The following is a 16,084-nucleotide window of genomic DNA, read 5'->3' as shown; positions in this document are numbered from 1 at the left end:
ACACCTCTAACACTCCCAGTTACACCTCCGACACTCCCAGTTACTCCTCTGACACTCCCAGGTACACCCCTGACACTCCCAGGTACACCTCTGACACTTCCAGGTACACCTCTGACACTCCCAGGTACTCCTCTGACACTCCCAGGTACACCCCTGACACCCCCAGGTACACCACTGACACTACCAGGTACACCTCTGACACTCCCTGGTACACCTCTGACACTCCAAGGTACACTCCAGACACTCCCAGATACACGTCTAACATTCCCTGGTACTCCTGCGGATAAGAGACGGGAGTTGGACTTGCGAGAACTGGCTATTTGATTGATGACTCGGTAGTCAAGGTGTGAGGGGTTAGTGGAATTACACACGTTCAGTTGATGACTACTCAAGGCTCATAGGGAAGTTACTGTGAGTGATGTACAGTAATTATATAAACCTAATGTTTGTAACCCACATTTATACGATTATAAGTATTACTGTCTGTTTGACGGGCTAATGCATTGCTCAGTCACCACTCTCTTGAGTTCCACGAGAAGTAAACTAAACATGTTGTCATGGTCACGTTTGCGCAGTTATTCTGTTCAACACTTAATTATTCATATTATGCTACAGCGCCCACAAAACACGTGAAACGTTCGAGTTCCCCAGTAGAGACGTCCGTTCTCTATCCACTTCAGGATTTCTTAGTCCTTCGTTTTTCTTTTTTATATCGCTCAAGGACTCTGGTATTTTTAATTAACTCAGGAGGTTCAGGGAATTTATTTTACAGTCAATTATGTACTCCCACTCAATACATATGTTGAAGGCATCTTAGATCTTATATGTCGAGTATTTATTGTGAAGAGATTGTGTTGAGTACTCTATTTACCAGCTGTAGATCATGTGTAACGTTTGTTCTTACTCGGCTGCCGTTCGTAACTAAAGTCATTCTGTTTTGATATATCAACATCAGCAGACCAGAGTTTACTGGATTCCCCTTCAGGGGTGACTTCAGTCTGCTAACCCCATCCCTTGAGTATCCTGCTCGGGAAGGGGGAGCTTCATTATAGTCCAGTCGACCTCTCGCCTCCCTATACCACCCCTGACAACTCGTTGGTGGAGCTGTTATGTGTTCGACCTGATGTTCGGTGTCGGCGAATGGTGATATTTCCCTGGTTAGTTTGTTAAATTTACTTGTGTGTGTGATAATATCGTAATTAAATTTACCTTTAAATGGACAAGTTTCCTTTAACACCTCAGAATCGATTGTTATAACAGTCTACCATCAAAGATCCGATATGTAAGTGATAAAGTGAAGGTGTTTATCAGGGCAGCGTAGCATACTGCACAACAGTCCCATGATTAGCACTGATGATAGCGATATTTTAACAGTTATAATCTGAGTATAAGTGTAAAGAGTGACACGATTAGTATAAACAACTGTAGACACAAAATTGGGTATAAAACTTGGCAACAAACATTATATTCTTGACGTTGATAACTGTCACAGTAGCACAGGACAGGTAAATACGACCAAAGATATTAGAAAGTTGTTAAACTCGAAGACTTGCTGCTGACACCCATCCACCTGCCTACTGACACCCACCCACCCACCTGCCTGCTGACACACACCCACCCACCTGCCTGCTGACACCCACCCACCCACCTGCCTGCTGACACCCACCCACCCACCTGCCTGCTGACACCCACCCACCCACCTGCCTGCTGACACACACCCACCCACCTACCTGCTGACACCACCCACCCACCCACCTGCCTGCCACACACCCACCACTGCCCGCACACACACACACCCACCTGCCTGACACCCACCACCCACCCTGCCTGCTGACACACACCCACCCACCCACCTGCTGACACCCACCCACCACCTGCCTGCTGACACACACACCCACCCACCCACCTACTGACACACACCCACCCACCACCTGCTGACACACACCCACCCACCCACCTGCTGACACACACACACACCCACCCACCCTGCGACACACACCCACCCACCCACCTGCTGACACACACCCACCCACCCACTGCTGGACACACACACCCACCCACCTGCCTGCTGACACACACCCACCCACCTGCCACTGACACACCCACCCACCACCCTGCCTGCTGACACACACCACCCACCTGCTGACACACACCCACCCACCTGCCTGCTGACACACACACCACCCACCTGCCTACTGACACCACCCACCCACCCACTCCGCTGACACACACACCACCCACCTACCTGCTGACACACACCACCCACCTGCCTGCTGACACACACCCACCCACCCACCTGCCTGCTGACACACACACCCACCCACCTGCCTGCTGACACACACACACACCCACCTGCCTACTGACACCCACCCACCCACCTGCCTGCTGACACACACCCACCCACCTACCTGCTGACACCCACCCACCCACCTGCCTGCTGACACACACCACCCACCTACCTGCTGACACACACCCACCCACCCACCTGCTGGGACACACACCACCCACCCACCTGCTGACACACACACACCACCCACCTGCTGACACACACCCACCCCCACCTGCTGACACACACACCCACCTACCTGCTGCTGACACACACCCGCCCGCTGACACACACACACACCCACCCACCTGGGCTGACACACACCCACCCACCCCACCCGCTGGGACACACACCCACCTGCCTGCTGACACACACCCACCCACCTGCCTGCTGACACACACCCACCAAACGCCCAAGGCTGGACACACTAATAACCCACCCACCCACCTGCTGACACACACACACCCACCCGCCCGCTGACACACACACACACCCACCCACCCACCTGCCTGCTGACACACACCCACCCACCCGCTGACATTAACCCACCCACCCACACACACACACACACCCACCTGCTCACATGACACACACACTAACCCACCCGCCTGCTGGGACACACACACACACACCCACCCTGCCTGCTGGGACACACACACACCCCAATCTGCCTGCTGACACACCCGCCCACACACACACACACCCAACCCACCTGACACACACACCCACCCAACCCACCTGCTGACACACACCCACCCACCCACCCACACACACACACACCACCTACCCGCCAGACACACACACACCCACCCACCCACACACACACACACTAACCCAACGCCTGCCACACCCACCCACCCACCTGCTGGACAACCCACCCACCCACCCCACACACACCCACCCCACCTGCTGGGACACACACACACCCACCCTGCCTGGCTGACACACACAAACGCAGCACCTGCCTGACACACACACACCCACCCTGCCTGCACACACACACACACCCACCCGTCTGCTGGGACACACACACACACACACCCACCCACCTGCTGACACACACACCCACCCACCCACCCACACACACACACACACCCACCCACCTGCTTGACACACACACACACCCACCTGCCTGCTGACACACACACCCACCTGCCTGCTGACACACACACACACACCCACCCTGCCTGCTGCTGACACACACACACCCACCTGCCCTGCTGACACACACACACCCACCCACCTGCTGACACACGGCCATCAACCCACCCGCCTGCTGCTGGACACCCACCCACCCATCCCGCCCAGACACACACACACCCACCCACAGCCCACACACACACACACCCACCCCGCCCGCTGAGACACACACACAACCCAACCCACCACACACACACACACACACACACCCACCCGCCTGCTGACACACACACACACACACCCACCCGCCCTGCTGACACACACACCCACCTGCCTCACAGACAGCCACAACACACACACCCACCTGCCTGCTGGACACACACACAATCCACCTGCCCTGCTGACACACACACACACCCACCTGCCTGCTGACACACACACACACCCACCCGCCTGCTGACACACACACCCACCTGCCTGCTGACACACACACACCCAATCTGCCTGCTGACACACACACACACCCACCTGCCTGCTGCTGACACACACACACACCCACCCTGCCTGCTGACACACACACACACCCAATCTGCCCGCTGGACACACACACACACCCACCCGGCCCCACACACACCACACACACACCCACCCACCTGCTGACACACACACCCACCCACCTGGGCCAGCCTGCTGACACACACACACACCCCACCCGCCCGCTGGGACACACACACACCCACCCTGCCTGCTGGGACACACACACACACCCACCCACCCGCCTGCCAGACACACACACACACACACCCACCCACCCACCTGCCCACACACACACACACCCACCTGCCTGCTGACACACACACACTGTTCCACCCTGGCTGGACACACACACACCCACCTGCCTGCTGCTGGACACACACACCCACCCGCCTGCTGACACACACACACGCCACACCCACCCTGCCTGCCACACACACACACCCACCTGCCTGCTGACACACACACCCACCTGCCTGCTGACACACACACACACCCACCTGCTCACACACACACACCCACCTGCCTGCTGACACACACACACCCAAGCCTGCTGACATACACACCCACCTGCCTGCTTTACACACACACCCACCTGCCTGCTGACACACACACCCACCCAGCCTGCTGACACACACACACACCCACCTGCCTGCTGGGACACACACACACACCCACCCTGCCTGCCGACACACACACACACCCACCCGCAAGGCCTGCTGACACACACACACACCCACCCTGCCTGCACACACACACACACACACACCCACCTGCCCAAGGCTGACACCCACCCACCCAACCCGCCTGCTGACACCCACCCACCCACCTGCCCGCTGGACACACACACACCCACCTGCCCAAGGACACACACACCCACCTGCCTGCCACACACACACACACACCACCCACCTGCTGGGACACCCACCCACCCAACCTGCCTGCTGACACACACCCACCCACCTGCCTGCTGACACACACACACACCCACCTACCTGACACACACACACACACCCACCTGCCTGCTGACACACACACACACACACACACCCACCTGCCCCACACACACACACACACCCACCTACCTGCTGACACCCACCCACCCAACCTGCCCACACACACACCCACCCACCTGCCTGGGACACACACACCATGCCTGCTGACACCCACCCACCCAACCTGCTGGACACCCACCCACCCAACCTGCCTGCTGACACCCACCCACCCACTCTGCTGACACACACACACCCACCTGCCAAGGCTGACACCCACCCACCCAACCTGCCTGCCGACACACCCACCCACCCACCTGCCTGCTGACACACACAGGCACACACCAACACTTGCTGACACACACACACCCACCTGCCTGCTGACACACACACACACACACCCACCTGCCTGCTGCTGACACACACACCCCACCCGCCTGGGACACACACACACACCCACCTGCCTGCTGACACACACACACACACCCACCTGCCCGCTGACACCCACCCACCCAACCTGCTGACCCACCCACCCAACCTGCCTGCTGACAACCACCCACCTGCTGACACACACACACCCACCTGCCTGCTGACACCCACCCACCCAACCTGCCTGGGCACACCCACCCACCCACCCGCCCGCTGCTGGACACACACACACCCACCCACCTGCTGACACACACACACACCCACCCGCCCACACACACACACCCACCTGCCTGCTGACACACACACACCCACCTGCCTGCCACACACACACACCCACCCACCCAACCACACACACACCCACCTGCCCACACACCCACCCGCACCCAACCCACCCTGCTGACACCCGCCCACACACACACCCACCCGCCCGCTGACCCACCCACCCACCCACCCAACCTGCCCAAGCACACACACACCCACCACCTGCTGACACCCATCCACCTGCCTGACCCACCCACCCGCCTAGGGACACACACACACCCACACACACACCCACCTGCTGACACCCACCACCCAACCTGCTCACACACACCACCCTGCTGCACACACACCCACCCACCTGCTGACACCCAATTCCAACCCGCCTGCTGGGACACACACACACACCCACCTGCCTGCTGACAGATGCACACACACCCACCCACCCACTCCGCTGACACACACACACACCCACCCTGCCTGCTGACACACACACACACCCCACCCCACCTGCTGACCCAACCCACCCAACCTGCCTGGGCTGACACACACCCACCCACCTGCCCACAAGGCTGCTGGACACACCCAACCCACCCACCTGCTGACACACACACACACACACCCACCTGCCTGGGACACACACACACCCACCCTGACAACACACACACACCCAATCTGCCTGCTGACACACACACACCTGCCCACACACACACACACACCCACCTGCCTGCTGACACACACACACACACACCACCTGCCTGGGACAACCCACACCCCACCCACCCACCTGCTGGACACATTGATCCACCCACCCGCCTGACACCCACCACCTGCCTGGCTGACACACACCCAAATCCACCCGCCTGCTGGACACACACACACCCACCCCACCCTTGCTGACACCCATCCCAATCTGCCTGCTGACCCACCCAGGACCTGCCCACATTACCACACCCACCCACCCACCCAAGGCCTGCTGCTGACACACATCCACCCCAACCCCACCTGGTTGGACACCCATCCACCTGCCCACCCACCCACCCGCCTGCTGACACACACACCCACCCACCCACCTGCCTGCCACACCACCCACCCACCTGCACCTGCTCAAGACACCCACCCACTCAATCTTCCCCACACACCCCACCCACCCACCCTGCCCGCTGACACACACACACACCCACCCGCCTGCCAGATGTCCACCCAACCCACCCGCCTGCCACACAATCTAACCCAACCCACCTGCCTGCTGACACACACACCCACCCACCCTGCCCACACACACCCACCCACCCTGCTGCTGACACCCACCCACACCTGCTGACACACACACACCCACCCACCTGCCCAGCTGACACACACACACCCACCCACCTGGCTGCTGACACCCACCCACCAACCTGCCTGCTGACACACACCCACCAACCTGGCTCTCAAGGACACACACACCCACCTACCCAGCCCAAGGACACCCACCCAACCCAAATCTGCCTGCTGCTGACACACACACACACACACACCCCACCCGCCTGCTGACACACACACACCCACCTACCTGCCTGCTGACACCCACCCACCAACCTGCCTGGCTGACACACACACACCCACCAACCTGCCTGCTGACACACTCCACCCACCTGCCTGACACACACGTAACCCACCAGCCCATGACACCCACCCACCCACCCACCTGCCTGCTGACACCCACCCACCCACCTGCCTGCTGACACACACCCACCCACCCACCTGCCTGACACCCACCCACCCACCCGCCTGCTGCTGACACACCCACCCACCTGCCTGCTGACACACACTCCACCCACCCACCAGCCTGGCTGGGACACACACCCACACACCCACCTGCCCACACACACACCCACCCACCCACCCGCCTGCTGGGACACACCCACCCACCCACCTGCCTGCTGACACACACCACCCACCTGCCCGCCTGCTGACACCCACCCACCCACCCACACACCCACCTGCCTGGCTGACACACACACCCACCCACCCACCTGCCTGCTGACACCCACCTGCCTGCTGACACACACACACCCACCCGCCTGCTGACACACACACCCACCCACCCACCTGCCTGCTGACACACACACACACACCCACCCACCTGCCTGCCATACACACACACCCACCTGCCTGCTGACACCAATCTGCCCGCTGGACACACACACACCCACCCGCCCGCCACACCCACCCACCCACCTGCCCGCCGACACACCCACCCACCCACCCACACACACACCCACCCACCCGCCCGCCTGCTGGACACACACACCCACCCACCCACCTGCCTGCTGGAGGACACACACACACACCCACCCGCTGACACCCACCCACCCACCTGCCTGCTGACACACCCACCCACCTGCCTGCCACACACGCACCCACCAGCCTGCTGGACACCCACCCACCCACCCTGCTGCCTGCTGACACACACCCACCCACCCAAACTCTGCCTGCTGACACACACACCCACCCACCCTGCCCGCTGACACCCACCCCACCCGCCTGCTGCTGAGACACACCCACCCACCCACCTGCCTGCTGACACCCACCCAATCTGCTGACACCCACCCACCCACCCAGCTCCGGCTGACACACCCACCCACCCACCCGCCTGCTGACACACACACCCACCCACCCACCCGCCTGCTGGACACACACCCACCCACCTGCCTGCTGCTGACACCCACCCCACCCACCTGGCTGCCTGCTGCACACCCACCCACCTGCCTGACACCCACCCACCCACCCACCTTGCCCACCTGCTGACACCCACCCACCCACCTGCCTGCTGACACCCACCCACCCACCTGCCTGCTGAACACCCCACCACCCTGCCTGCTGGACACCACCCACCCACCTGCCTGCTGCTGGACACACCCACCCACACCCACCTGCCTTGCTGACACACACACACCCACCCACCTGCCTGCTGACACCCACCCACCCACCTGCCTGCTGACACACACCCACCCACCTGCCTGCTGACACACACCCACCCACCTGCCTGCTGACACACACACCCACCCACCTGCTGCTTCAAGAAGCGGACACACACACACACCCACCCACCTTGCCTGCCAAGGACACACACACCTGGCACCTGTTCCTGCCTGTTTGATACCTACCTGCACTCCACCTGCCTGTTGAGATTACACATTCACCACCTGCATGCACCACATTTTATACTGACAATATTTTAAGATTTTTTCGGATTACTTAGAGTAAGGTTAGGTTAGGTTTGAGGTTAGGCCCAATGTCAATTGTTAGATCAATTTTGATATAGCATCTGGTGTAGTCCCCGTCCTGACGCCAGGATACAGAGTTAAGTTGTGGTCATAACTGGTAATAAACCTCAGAGCGATAAGGAAAGAAAGATAATGTGACAGACGGGGATGCATAATATGTCATGGTCAGGAGAAACATATGTTGCTGAAATGAGTTTAGGTAAAGTTCGTCAAACTAACGTCAGAAATTTTGAGATACTGTGGTTGGGTTAGGCTGAGGTGGGCAGTCCATAATCGACCAAGGACACAACACCATCCTGAGTTTGCAGGTCGTGGGTTGAGAGTAATTTTAGGATGGTAAACTGTATGGGAAATGTCTGAAAAAGTGAATTAGATTTGTAAGTACAGTTAACGAAGGTTCGACTAAGGTGAAAAACTGTAAGATGTCACAAGGCTCACAAACCGTTATCTGTACACTGGAAATAGGTAACTGGGACAGAAACAGTTCAGGTGGAAAGAGGAGACTATGGTTTCGGTCGTAAGATTTATTCTCGTGAATATTATGTGTTGTGGTTTGTTGAGCCTTAGTTGTCCAGACCTTAGTTACTACGATGAGTGTTCTTCTACTCTGAAGATAACGGCACCTAAATTGTTAACTTAACTTTAAAACATTTCAATATCACTCCAACAATGGCACCAAAATTTCTATAAGACCAATTTAGGCATGTAGGTTTCATAGGCTCGGACTACTATGACTGAATGATAACCAAGTCTACAGTTTGCGAGGAGGCAGCGTGGCTGGGTGGCACCAGACCTCACTTTACTTCCCTAGTCGTATTAGGTACACATTCACAGCTGGGTGACCTGGGTGCCTTGGAGTGGAGCTGTATTTACTGGCAGCTGCAGGCCTACCTTAACTAGTTACGTTCGGTTTAAAGTATTTCCAATTATTCATCGAATTATGTATCACGCTATAGAGGCTTCATACTTTGACGCCACTGTTAGACGTTTTTATTTGTCTGAATCTCAGCATCCCTCTACAGTTGAGATGTTAACATGTAGTGTTGTGTAAGATTTCCTCAGTAATATATTATAGCCGACATGGCTCCGTACCAACGTAGTATTTTTTAGTGTTTAATCGGTACCTGTGTGGAGAGTTTAGCGATCCTACACCGAGGTGTTCAGGTCAGAGAGTATGTAACCCATATGTTATGACAGGTGGTAGGGCAACTAGATGTTTGGTCAACAATATAGTTATGTATAGTACACTGTGAGGTCTCTAAGATGCCATGACTCTTCGAGAAGATTATAATTGTATTTATTTATTCTTTATTTTTTAATCCACGGAGTCTTCTTTTAGCTCGTGAACAAGAGCAACATTCAGCGTTGGTGATGCTGGATCACACAATTGAGTAGATATACTGCAGTGATATACCCTTTCTGCGAGGTTGGATCTCGGTGGGGGGTCGTCGACGTCTCGAGCCTCTCAGTTTTTGCATGGGATCTTTTTCACCATTAGAACTAGTACACTTCCGTTATTTCATAGAACAAAAATTTGGTTTTAATGATTATCTCATTCGTCATGATTGATGAATTGAATTCTAGGCTGAATATAACACGTGGACTTTGTATTAGTGGTTGGAGTAAAAAATCACTGGTTGGCTCAGACAAGTTGAGAGTGTTGGTGAATGTTATCAAATTTATGTATAGTAGGCGGTGTTCTTCTGAAACACCGAGGATCGTTACCGTAATCTAACCATTCCATCCCATGATCACTTTGTAAATGAAATGAAAACAGCTTTGGTGCAGTCAAAGACTATGTGTGCATCTTCTAAATTCTTCCTGAAACAATTATCCTTGTCTCACACTGAAAAGTTGCTATAAAATAAAATGACCTACTTACCTTCCTACCCATTAATTGAGTTGAGGTAGGCTACTGAAATCTTGAATGTAGAAAGAAAATGCCGCTCATAAATCCATTATGTCTCAGATGTTGTGAAGAGATGCATTTCAATTCTCTATGAGCTACTGTGTATTGGTTCAGTAGATACTATGAGGCTGAACATTCTTCCTGTAGACTGGCAATTAAGAACTATCTGGAAAAAAGGACGACGTGGAAAGATTAACGGACTGACATTGTATATCTATTCACCCACATCGCACGGTAATGCACAGGAAACAGCACAAAGAAGTTCTGCAGGACTTGGTTGAAGCAGAAGACGGAGGAGTCAAGGAGGAATGGGGACTGATGTACATGGGTTATATTCAGAGGGAGGGTAGTGGAAGCAAGCGGCGACATTAGAAAGAGGAGAAAAGCACTTAACTAGGGTAAATAATTACGAAAAACAATGGAAAATCCAAAACAGTCTCCTGAAATTACAGTGATACTTATGCAAGGAAAACCCATCCATTAGTAACCAATAATGCCCAGATAGAATACAAAAAGCAGAGGCACCTCTCCTGCTGCATGTATCCACGACAGGAGTTGCTCCCATCATGTACACCAGAGGAAAAGCAAGAAGAGAGCTGAGAAAACTATACCGCTTTAAAGCGCTTCCTGAGAAAATAAACTCTGCCTGGTGACATCATTTATCACACCGATATTAACTTGCAGCAATACCTCTTCATACTATGAGCACCACTCAAATATTAAAATTACAGGTGGTTCAAAATGAAGCCCTAAGATTCGTCACAGGTGAAAGATACCCCTTCACCAGAACCACAGCCGAGAGGTATATAGAGACCTGAGAATGAAGCCATCAACCAGCAGCTGCACTTTGGCCAGCAGAATCTGGCAAAAGATAGAACGATCAGAGCAACTCTTACAAAGACTCCCACCAGATAACGACAACAACCATATATAGTTCCCAAAAAGTTACCAAATCTCAAAAGGTCCATTACCACCCCCGATATACACGGCCAGGCAATAAACAACCTCGAGACCAACATCCGCCAGTAGGGTCGGTGGAATATGAAATAAGGCCCTAAACACCCATATATGGGACAGGGTAGGATGTCTAGTGCCTGTGCCGACAGACAATAACTAACCCATGACACAACCCCAACACACTATTAGCTTAGCTAGGCGGTCAGCCTGCCCTCTCTTCCTCCTCCAAAGTCTCTTCACTTCTGAACTATAACTTCCTTCCCCACCTCTAATCGTCTTTAACCTCCTTTCTCGACAAAAAAAAACGCTCTACCCCCCCCGGGAGGTGCACCAGCCCGCCTACCAGACAGGAGGAGGCGAGCACTGTGTAAACAATGACATGTCTATCCACACTGCAAAATACAGTGTACTTGGCAAATGCTGCAGCTTCTGAGAATGTGGGGGAGGCGGGTTACTACTAAAAGCAGAGACGTTACCGAGAACAAATTCAGGCTTTGAATGTCATGTACACTAATACTAAGACGCTTTTGATAAAAGTGGAGTTTGAACACTACTGAAAGTACACCAACCAGATATTGTAGGAGTTGTAGAACTGTTGTACAAGAACAGGAGAATCGACCCAGAGGAATGCGAGTTCAGTATTGCTGGATATGAGTCATTTACGAACCTTTCTCAAGTAACTTGCAAGAGGGGTGTGGTTATCTATGCTAGGCAAGAACCCAGAGCCAGCCAGCCGCAGGGATCTATTTGACCAATTTAATCAAATTGGGCCCCGCGCCGCAAGGGGGCCCCGCACACACGTGTGTTAGTTTTAAACTGTATACGATATTGGTAAAAAAGCTAACGTTAGACACAAAATCATTGTTATTGTCATCAAAATAATAGATCCCAGTCACGTGCGAGAATTTTCTGTTTTGTCAAAAGTCCAAGGGAATTAACTCTGGTGTTGGTCCACACGCCCTGACTTTCATAATAATTTACAGGAGCGGGAAGGGTGCGAGCCAATCAGAACACAGTTTTCACTCTCTCCCAACGCTTGGACGGTGTAAGTGTGTCGGGTCTGTATTTTTGGCTGTTTTCAGGGGGAAATACGAGTGATAACGTTGTGCTGTGTATATCAGCATGTCCTGTAATAACCAGTGAATCAGTGATCATCGTCAGACAGTGACAAAACTCCGGTCGTTGCCATAGACATGATTTGAGATGAGTTTTGCAGTGTTGACCTTGAAAATGAGAAGCATGGCCACTGGGTGGCGACCGAGGCGTGGTTTGTTTATAATTTTTGTGCTGGACAGTGATGATAATTGTTGATCCTGAGTACATGATTGATAGCGACAATAGCGATGATGAATCAGAAAATGACTTGTGATTCTGAGCACATGCAAGCACATACTATAGCTCTATGTAGGTAACCGAATCTTTGCGTACGTAGCGGTGTGCTATCCATGCCAAAGTGTTATATGTCCGGTTAAAGCTTTTTTTGTCCGGTGAAGTGGTGATAAACATTGTGTGGTTTTTATTTTATAGGATCAGTGTTTCGATTTTTTGTTTTAATTATAGCATTCATATATGCACATACTTATTTTTTAAGTGCCAGGGACTTCTCATTGTGAATAATTTTGTTCGTTTTTTCATTTCAGTTTATTATATGTCATTTCTGAAAAGATAATATAAAAAGCCCTTTCATCATGGCAAGCACAAGCAGAGATAGAGGCAGAGGGCGTAAGTATTTAAATGGCAACCAGAAGCGAGCACTGGCAAAGGCAAAGGTGCTTGAAAATGAAAAACATCGAGGTGCTATCAAAAAATTTCTTGTCACTCCACCTTTGAAACGCCCATGTATTGAAGATGAAGAAGACAAAAACGATTCAGAAAATGACAATACAGCCATTAGTCCAATTACAGTTGATGAATACAATGAAGAAATTGATATTCAGTTTGAAAAAGTTCAAGTTGACACACAGACACAGTTGAATCAAACTGAAGACGATCTTAATACAACAGAAGACAGTGCCAAAGTGAGAAGTCCACTTATAGCTAAAGAAGAGTCAGAAGGCCAAGCCCAAACATCAAACAGTGATGGATCATCCACAAGTACAGTTGTAATTAACATTAATGATGACCCGGCAAGTTGGCCATCGAATATAAATAGAAATATAAGAGATTATTTAACAATGAAAGGGCCTCCTGATATTCCAGTGAACAAGTTTCCACGAAATGAAAAGGGATTGTGTTTTTCTAAGTTTCACTGTATTGACAAAGAACGTGAACTAACTATTAATAAACATGCAAAGTACTGGCAGCAAGTATTCAAAAGGCTAGTGGCAATAGTGCAGTTTCTTGCTGAGAGAAATCTAGCGTTAAGAGGGACAGAAGAAAAAGTTGGTAATGAGAGTGTACACAATGGAAACTTTTTAGGTTTAGTGGAGCTGTTTGCAAAGTTTGACTCTGTTCTTGAAGAACATTTACGTAAAGTCAAGGCCAACGAAATTCATAATCACTATTTAGGAAAAGATACTCAGAATGAACTACTAGACATTATGGCTACAGCTGTTTTGAATGAGATACTGAATCGCGTAAAAGCAGCTAAGTACTATGCCATAATTTTAGACTGCACACCTGACTTGAGCCACCAGGAGCAAATGTCTCTAACGATCAGGTATGTTTCTGATGGCAACTTGGCTCCTTCAGGTGTTTATGAACATTTCATACAGTTTATGCAGGTTGAAAGTAGCACAGGAGAAAATTTATATAAAACATTATTAAACACACTAGAGGAATTAAAATTGGATGTGAAAGACATTCGAGGCCAAGGTTATGACAACGGTAGCAATATGAAAGGTCACACATCGGGAGTACAAGCACGGCTGTTGCAGGATAATCCAAGAGCCTTCTTTGTACCCTGCGCATGTCACAATTATAACCTGTTACTAGGAGATGTAGCCAAGTGCTGTCCAGATGCTATAACATTTTTTGGGATCTTGCAAAGGATCTACATAATGTTCTCAGCATCAACAAAGAGGTGGGCAGTTTTTAAGAAACATGTACCTGGGTTATCAGTGAAACCCTTGAGCGACACAAGGTGGGAGTGTCGGATTGATAGTGTTAAAGCTATTCGTTATCAGGTTGGAGAAGTATATGATGCACTTGTGGAAACATCAGAGATAACAGATGAGCCCAAGGTAAAAGCAGAGACAGAAGGTTTAGCAAACCAGCTAAAAGACTATAAATTTTTAGTTTCTTTGATATTTTGGCATGATTTACTTTTTAAAGTTAACTATGTTAGCAAGGAACTACAAGGTAAAACAAAGGACATTGATGAAGGCATGGAGTCATTTGAAAAACTATTATCATGGCTAAGAAAATATAGAGAGAGTGGTTTTAATGATGTCCTAATAGGCGCAAATGATTTGGCTGAAGCTGTTGAATTACCACTAGAATTTAGGAAATTTCAAGATAAACGACTACAAAGAAGGAAGAGAATGTTTTCATATGAGGCAAAAGATCAAGCTTTCGATGATCCAAAAGAAGCATATAGAGTTCAGTGCTTTACCTTAGTGCTAGACAAAGCTATTCAATCTCTAGAATCTAGATTTATGCAGCTTAAAAGCCATATAAAATTATTTGGATTTTTAAATAACTTTCAGGGCTTACAAAAGGCAGAAATAAGGAAACACACAGTAGACCTTGAAGCAGCTTTAATTGACACCAAACTAAAACAGAACACTGATGTAGAGGTAGGTACTGTAACAAGTAAAGATGTAGATGGTTATCTGTTGGCTGAAGAACTTGAAGCTCTGAAAACTTTTCTGCCCACCAGTGTCGCCAAGCCCCAAGCCCTGTTTGAATACCTGGTAGTAAACAATCGATTCACTGCATTTCCTAATGTTTTTGTTGCTTTGAGAATTTACTTAACAATGCCCGTAACAGTCGCATCGGGTGAGAGAAGTTTTTCTAAACTAAAATTGATTAAAACATACTTACGGTCAACAATTTCACAAGAAAGACTAAACAATTTGGCGATGCTATCTATAGAAAGTGACATTACCAAAACCCTTGACTTTAAAATGATTTTGAAAGATTTTGCAAATAAAAAAGCCAGAAAAGTGTGTTTCTAAAAGGTCCGTGCATAAACAGTTTGTCTGTAATTGTCTTAACTTGTAATAAAAAATCAAAACTTTTATACTGTTTTTAAACTTTTAGTATATCAAGTAATTAATGCTTTTTGGCTAAGGCGGGCATACTACACGAAATATAAAACATCAAT

General features: G+C 51.1%; 1 protein-coding gene across 1 annotated transcript; it reads left to right on the top strand.

The window, feature by feature from the left end:
- The first annotated feature begins 12,572 nt into the window (after positions 1 to 12,572).
- Positions 12,573 to 15,998, top strand: LOC121860072 (zinc finger MYM-type protein 1-like). Its single transcript, XM_042357083.1, has 2 exons — positions 12,573 to 12,875; positions 13,458 to 15,998. The coding sequence occupies exon 2, from the start codon at positions 13,506 to 13,508 to the stop codon at positions 15,933 to 15,935; it is 2,430 nt and encodes an 809-aa protein (XP_042213017.1). The 5' UTR covers positions 12,573 to 12,875; positions 13,458 to 13,505; the 3' UTR covers positions 15,936 to 15,998.
- Positions 15,999 to 16,084: the final 86 nt, after the last annotated feature.

This window comes from Homarus americanus, unplaced genomic scaffold (genome assembly GCF_018991925.1).
Source record: "Homarus americanus isolate GMGI-L3 unplaced genomic scaffold, GMGI_Hamer_2.0 scaffold2130, whole genome shotgun sequence".
Taxonomy (NCBI): domain Eukaryota; kingdom Metazoa; phylum Arthropoda; class Malacostraca; order Decapoda; family Nephropidae; genus Homarus; species Homarus americanus.
This window is presented reverse-complemented; position numbering and strand designations above follow the sequence as displayed.